Raw genomic sequence first — 7,500 nt, forward strand, 5'->3', positions numbered from 1 at the left:
TAAAAACTGTAAGCGTTTCTTTGCAGTTAAAAGTTTTGAATTTAATTTAATTTTTGATTAATTTAAAATTATAATTTAAAATTAAAATTTAATTTGTATTTATAATTTAAATTATAATTACAAATTAATTTATAATTATTATTTTATTCATAATTTATAATTTTATTTGGAATTTGATTTACAAATGTCATTCATATTTACATTTGTAATTATCATCTATACTTTCATTTACCCCAAACCCTAAACCCTAAACCCTAAACCCTAAACCCTTAATTCTCATTTATCATTACATTTGCAGTTTTCTTTATAATTTAATTTGCGATTACATTTATAATTAAAATTTGATTTAAATTTAGTATTAGAATTTTATTTCTAATTTAAATTATATTTTTAATTATTTGTTCATAATTGAATTTATAATAAGTTATTTATAATTACATTTATGAAAATAATTAAATTAATTATTACCTTTTTAGTTAAAAATTTAATTTTAATTTCCATTAAAATTAAAAATATATTTTCAAATACATTTTTGTCTTAATTAAATTTACTACAAATTCAAAAATAAAAAGAAGTCTTTTTCTTGTCCCTAAACCCTAAACCCTAAACCCTAAACCCTAAACCCTAAACCCTAAACCCTAATCATTGTCTTTGCTGTAATTTTCTAGTGCACAAAAGCCGAATAAATAGAAAATGAAAACAAAAAGTAATTAAAATTGAAATGTTGAATTGAATTGTAATTGTAATTGGAAATGATTTTAAATTTAATTAAAAAGTAGTCAAAAGATAATTTAAAAATAATTAAAAAAATAATTAAAAAAATAATTAAAAAAATAATTAAAAAAATAATTAAAAAAATAATTAAGAAAATAATTAAAAAAATAATTAGAAAAATAATTAAAATAATTAAAATAATTAAAATAAAGTATAAATGAAAAAACAGACTAAGGCTGTTTTGCGTTCGTTGTTGGGAGTTGGCGTTTTTAATTATTTAAATAAATTAAATTAAATTAAATTAAATTAAATTAAATTAAATTAAATTAAATTAAATTGAAGTTTGATGAATATGTAAATGAAAAAACAAATGGCAGAGAAGCAATAGCAGCAGCAGCAGCAGTAGCTGGTGCTGCCGCTGCTGCTGCAGCAGCTGCTGCTGCAGGCTCGGCTGCAGCAGCAGCAGCAGCAGCAGCAGCACCGGTACTGATTGCAGGAGCAGCAACACAAGTGAAACAGCAGCAGCAGTAGCAGCAGCAGCAGCACTAGAAGCAGCACATGCAGCAGCAGCAAAAGCAGCAAATCGAGCAGCGACTAGAGCAGCAGCAGCAGCTGCTCCTCTGCAGCAGCAGCAGCACTGCAGGTGCTGCTGAAGCGACAGCAGCAACAGCAGCAGCAGCAGCAGCAGCAGCAGCAGCAGCAGCAGCAGCAGCAGCAGCAGCAGAACTGTGCTCGCGTCTCCCGGCTGTCTTCAGGACTTGTTGAGTTGGACTTAAATGGGAGAACAGACAAAACAGAAAAGAAGAAACAAAAGAGTTTTTAAATTAAAAAATAAAATAAATAAATAAAAATAAATAAATAAACAGCAAATTAACAGCAAGAGTGGCTGCCGCTCGCCGGACACAGCTGCAACCGACAGCAGCAGCAGCAGCAGCAGCAGCAGCAGCAGCAGCTGCTGCTGCTGCTGCTGCTGTAAATTGCCGCTTAATTGCTAGGTTTGTGTTAAGGAATATAAATTTATTTATTTTAAACTCAAATCATTTTTAATTTATTATTTAATAGGCAGCAGCAGCGCAGCGCAGCAGCAGCAGAGGAACTACCCAAGACAGTACAGGCCCATCTGCTGCTGCTGCTGCTGCTGCTGCTGCTGCTGCTGCTGCTGCTGCCGGTATCCCCTTGAGCCCTCTTGAGGCACCTCTTGCTGCAGTTTTTATTTCAGTCTACAAGAAGCCTGCACCGCTGAAGCAGCAGCAGCAGCAGCAGCAGCAGCAGCAGCAGCAGCAGCAGCAGCAGCAGCAGCAGCAGGCGTCAGTGGTTCCTTTTCAGGTGTATCTCCAGCTCATTTCTCTCCGTTTTATTTCAAGTGTCGCAACAGCGGCCAGCTCTTCTCGATCCTCTCCCTTCTAGGGTTTAGGGTTTAGGGTTTAGCGGTTAGGGTTTAGGGTTTAGGGTTTGGCTGCTCTGCGGTCACCTCCGGGCCCCAGACAGCCAGAGACAGCGCGACTCGCCCTAAACCCTAAACCCTAAACCCTAAACCCTCGCTCCGCCGTGGCGAGCGGAACCGCAGCTCCCCAGCCGCCAACTTTTTCCCTCCGCGTCGCTACCTCCCAAACCCTAAACCCTAAACCCTAAACCCTAAACCCTAGGCCAACTTCTCCCGCCCGCGCCTTCAAACCCTAAACCCTAGCTCTCCCGCCCATGGCCATATCCGCAGACTCCCCGGGGCCCCCGGGGCCCCCGGGGCCCCCGGGGGGCCCCCTTCCCCCTTCGGGCACCCCTGGGGGGCCCCCCCAGGTGGAGGGGGGCCCCCTGGGGGCCCCCCCGGGGGGCCCCCCTCCCCCAGGGGGGCCCCCGCAGGGGGCCCCCGCAGAGGGGGCCCCCCCAAAGAGGCCCCCCTCTAGGGGGGCCCCAGGGGCCCCCGGAGGGTACGAAGTTCGGTGTGCTGTTGGCAGCAGAATTTATGTTGCTTCGGAAGAAAGGGTTTGGACTGCAGCAAGAGTTGTAGCAGCAGATGAAAAGGGTTTTGTTTATGCAAAGACAGAAGAAGAAGATAGAGTTATTTGTTTGAGTCCCAAGGACCCTTTTTACCTCTGCAACACAGGCGAGGGTTTAGGGTTTAGGGTTTAGGGTTTGGGGTTTGGGGTTGGGGGCGGCGCGGGTTGGGGTTGGGGCTGCGCTGAGGGTTTAGGGTTTGGCGCAGGGTTTAGGGTTGGACTGAGGGTTTAGGGTTTGCGGCTAGGAGCGGGCGCGGTGGCAAGGGGCTGGGGTTTAGGGTTTAGGGTTTGGGGATTAGGGTTTAGCAGCTAGGGTTTGGGGGGGAGTTAGGGACTAGGGGTTAGGGTTTTGGGGCTGGGGTTTGGGGGCTAGGGTTTGGGGTTTACGGGTTATGGGCCAGCGTTGAGGGTCTAGGGCTTGAGGGCTAGGGTTTAGGGTTTAGGGTTTGGGGTTTAGGTTCCAGGGTTTGAGTGTTGAAACTTGGAGATAAGTGGCTATGACTTGCTCCCGAAATCTAGGGTTTAGGGTTTAGGGTTTAGGGTTTAGGGTTTAGGGTTTAGGGTTTAGGGAATGCGCTCCTGAGTGCTGTATGAGGCGCGCGGAGCTGCTTTTTTCGCGCCCAGCCCCTGGGCGCCGCGCCTAGGGTTTAGGGTTTAGGGTTTAGGGTTTAGGGTTTAGGGTTTAGGGTTTAGGGTTTGCGTGCAGATGAGTGGAGCGCGAGGGGTTTGTGCGCCCCCGACGATTTAACTTCTTTAACTCATTTGCACGAGGCGGCGGTTTTGGACTCGTTGGCAATTCGATTTGAACTCGACTGTATCTACACCTTCACGGGGCCCATTCTCATCGCCGTAAACCCTTTCAAAACCATCAAGGGCATGTACGGGCCCCAGGTAAACCCTAAACCCTAAACCCTAAACCCTAAACCCTAAACCCTAAGCCCTAGGGGCTCGATTCGGGGGCTGGGCGCGAAAAAAGCAGCTCTGGGCGCTTTATGCAGCTCTCAGGAGCGCATGTCCTAAACCCTAAACCCTAAACCCTAAACCCTAAACCCTTTTTATAACTATCAAGGGTATGTACGGGCCTTTAGTGAACCCTAAACCCTAAACCCTCACGAAGCTGGTGCGGGGTAGTTTTGCTGCTTCTGCAGACGCTGCAGCGTTTCCTCTTGCCGTCTTCGGACAGCAGCAGCAGCAGCAGCAGCAGCAGCAGCAGCAGCAGCAGCAGCAGCAGGGAGCCGCACGTGTTCGCGACGAGCCGCGCAGCTTACGAGGGCCTTTGCCTGAAAGGCCAAAACCAAACTATTTTAATTAGTGGAGAGTCTGGAGCTGGAAAAACGGAAAGCACGAAATATGTCATGAAGTACCTTGCATGCGCCGGGTGTACAGACACCGCAAGATCCACTGTGAGTTCTGGCGGATTTGGCTCATTTTTGGCTCTTTTTGTCCTTTTAATGATTTAAATTCGTTTTTAATTTATTAAACTTTTTAAATATTTCAAAAAGATTCGAATTTGCAAAGTGTGTCGTGAAGTTCCTTGGTTCCGCCGGGTGTACAGACACCGCAAGGTCCACAGTCAGTTTGATCTTTTTCTTTTTTTGCTTTTTGTTTGATTTGATTACACTTTTGATTCTTTTTGTCCTTCTAATCATGTTTAATATTCTTTCAAACCCTTTAAAGCCGCTAAACATTCCAAAAGGATTCAAATTTGCAAAATATGTCGAAGTTTCTCGCTTCCGCGGGGTGTACAGACACCGCAAGATCCACAGGGAGTTCAACTTTTCAAATTTTGCATTTTTGTGTGATTTGATTCCATTTTTAGTTGTTTTTGTCCCTTTAATCGTGTTAAATGTTCTTTTAAATCCTTTGAATCTTTTAAATCTTTTAAATCTTTCAAAAATATTTGAATTTACAAAATGCGTCCTGAAGTTCCTTGCTTCCGCCGCGTGTACAGACACCGGACGCTCCACAGTGAATTCGATTTCTCTTTTTTTTCTTTTTTTTAATTTTCCTTTTTTGGTTTAATTTGCTTTTCCTTTTTGTTTCTTTTCCCTTTAATTCTTTCAAATATCCTTTCAAATGCTTCTAAATCCTTCAAATCTTTCAAAAGCATTTGAAATGTTTCTTTCTTTTTTTTAGTCCTTTTGTAACCCCAGAACCTCTGAAACATCCATTTCAATCCGTTTTAAGTCTTTTTTTGTGTTTTTGAATCCTTTTAAATCCCTTTTAATTATTTGACTGCCTTGAATCCTTTTAACCCTTTAAAAGCCCTTTTAAATGCTTTTAAATGCTTTAAAATGCTTTTGAAATGCTTTTAAATGTTTTGAAAACATTTGAAAATGCCTTCTCGAAGGTGGAGACGCAAGTGCTGGAGTCGAACCCTTTGCTGGAGGCCTTTGGAAACGCGCGGACTTTGCGAAATGACAATTCTTCTCGATTTGGAAAATTCATCGAATTGCAGTTTCGAAAAAGTTCCGAAAAGGGAATTAACAACAGACGGTGATTAACTCCACTCCCCAACAGTCTGCAGTTCAATTCGCCAAAAAGAAACCCTTTTTTCGCTCCAAAAACCACCTTCTAACTCCCCAAACCCCAAACCCTAAACCCTAAACCCTAAACCCTAAAGCCTTAGAAAGAGATAATTCAGAAAGGACAGTTAAAAGATCGACGAAGTTCCTTGCGGACCGATCCCGCTGATCTTATAATTTACGGCTCAAGATCTAGTACTTAAGGTCCAGGGTTTAGGGTTTAGAGTTTAGGGTTTGGGGTTTAGGGTTTAGGGTTTAGGGTTTAGGGTTTAGGGTTTAGGGTTTAGGGTTTGGTGGGTGTTGAATGCAGTCTGTGCGGCGCGCGAATCCAAACATATTTGTTGGAAAAAGTTCGGGTTTGTCAGCAGCAAGAAGGGGAAAGGAATTATCACATTTTTTACCAACTTTGTGCTGCAGCAGCAGCAGCAGCAGAGCGCAGCGGGGGCATTTACACGCTCGACGCAGCAGCAGCAGCAGCAGCAGCAGCAGCAGCAACCGGCACTGCGCCCCCCGACGACTCCCCCCCCCAGCACCCCCAGCAGCAGCAGCAGCACCCCCAGCAGCAGCAGCAGCAGCAGCAGCAGCAGCAGCAGCAGCAGCAGCAGCAGCAGCAGCAGGTTGTGCTGCAGCTGGACATGCGGGAGTTTGAAAGTCGGGAGAACTTCAAAGTTTTGACCTGCAGCAGCTGCAGCGAACTGACAGGAGTTGATGACTGCTGCTGCTTCGATGCAACAGCAGCAGCAATGGTGGTTTTGGGACTGCAGCAGCAGCAAATTCAGCAGGTGTGCAATGTTGCTGCTGCAGTGCTTTGTCTGGGCAATTTGGAGTTCACGCAGCAGCAGCAAGACTCCGAAGCAGCAGCAGCAGCAGCAGCAGCAAAACCCTACCTCTTCAAAGCAGCAAAACTCCTAACCCTAAACCCTCAAACCCTAATTCAGGCCCTCTGCAGCAAAACCATCAAAACCTCCCGCGAAACCCTCAAGTAAACCCTCAGCAAAACCAAAACCCTTTTTTCTTTTTTCTTTCTTTTTTTTTGTTTCTTTTGTTTTGTTTTCGCTTTTTGGTTTTTTATTTCTATTCTTTTTATTCTTTTTATTCTTTTTTATTCTTTTTTATTCTTTTTTATTCTTTTTGTCTTTTTATTTTGTTTCTTTTGTTTTGTTTTCGCTTTTTGGCTTTTTGTTTTTATTTTTTTTTATTCTTTTTTATTCTTTTTTATTCTTTTTGTCTTTTTATTTGGTTTCTTTTTGTTTTGTTTTCGCCTTTTGTTTTATTTCTTTTTATTCTTTTTATTCTTCTTATTCTTTTTTATTCTTTTTTGTCTCTTTTGTCTTTTTATTTTGTTTCTTTTTTGTTTCTGTTCTTTTTTTAATTTTGTTTTGTTGTTGCTTTTTTTCTTGTCTTTTCGTTTTCTTTTTTTTTTCTTTTTTTAATTTTTTATTTCCCTTCTTTCATCTTTTTCGTTTTTCTTATTTTGAATGAAATCGTTTATTAATAAAATAATTTCATTTTAATTTTAATTTTAATTTTTTATTTTTATTTTTTATTTTTTATTTTTATTTTTATTTTGGGATTTGCAGAAAGCCTTTGAGGCCTGAAGAAGCAGCAGAAAGCAAAGCAGCACTTTGCAGAGCTCTTTATGGCTCTCTTTTTAATTGCATTGTAGACCTCACCAACAACAGCATAGGATTTGTCTCCGAAGCAGCAGCAGCAGCAGCAGCAGCAGCAGCAGCAGAGCCCGCAGCAGCAGCAGCAGCAGCAGCGGGCGCAGCAGCGGGCGCAGCAGCAGCAGCAGCAGGGCCCGCAGCAGCAGCAGCAGCAGCAGCAGCGGCGCCCCCCGCCGCAGCCGCCGGCGCGCGCCCAGCAGCAGCAGCAGCAGCAGCAGCAGCAGCAGCAGCAGCAGCAGCAGCAGCAGCAGCAGAAGACATACTGTTTTGCGGAGTGTTGGACATATTTGGATTTGAGTGTTTTGGACAGAACTCTTTCGAACAACTTTGCATAAACTACGCGAACGAAGAGCTGCAGCACTTTTTTAATTCTTTTGTTTTTCTTTGCGAAGAAAAACTTTACCAAAAAGAAGGAATTAAATGGCAAACTTTGGACTTCCCCGACAACTCCGACTGTTTGCTGCTGCTGCAGCACAAGACCAATGGTCTCTTTGCGGTCCTCGACGAGGAGTGCCTCGTCCCCGGCGGCAGCAGCAGGGCCTACTGCAGCAAACTCATCAAAAAATACGCCCCCAGCACCAGCAGCAGCAGCAGCAGCAG

The 7,500-nt window shown here is 43.4% G+C and overlaps 1 protein-coding gene across 1 annotated transcript in view; it reads left to right on the plus strand.

Annotated features, from left to right (window-relative positions):
- Nucleotides 1–2,412: 2,412 nt before the first annotated feature.
- The window catches only part of ENH_00020180 (myosin F (TgMyoF) protein, putative), a gene marked incomplete at both ends in the record, with an annotated part of 12,681 nt that continues 7,593 nt past the window's right edge, over nt 2,413–7,500 (plus strand). Inside the window, 5 exons of the mRNA XM_013584522.1 lie at nt 2,413–2,821; nt 3,415–3,599; nt 3,857–4,026; nt 5,544–6,215; nt 6,814–7,500. The exon at nt 6,814–7,500 is cut by the window's right edge and continues 52 nt beyond it. Of these exons, the coding sequence (XP_013439976.1) occupies nt 2,413–2,821; nt 3,415–3,599; nt 3,857–4,026; nt 5,544–6,215; nt 6,814–7,500 (2,123 nt within the window). The remainder of the gene's footprint in view (nt 2,822–3,414; nt 3,600–3,856; nt 4,027–5,543; nt 6,216–6,813) is intronic.

Source organism: Eimeria necatrix, genomic scaffold (genome assembly GCF_000499385.1).
Source record: "Eimeria necatrix Houghton genomic scaffold, Enh_scaff168, whole genome shotgun sequence".
Classification (NCBI taxonomy): Eukaryota; Apicomplexa; class Conoidasida; order Eucoccidiorida; family Eimeriidae; genus Eimeria; species Eimeria necatrix.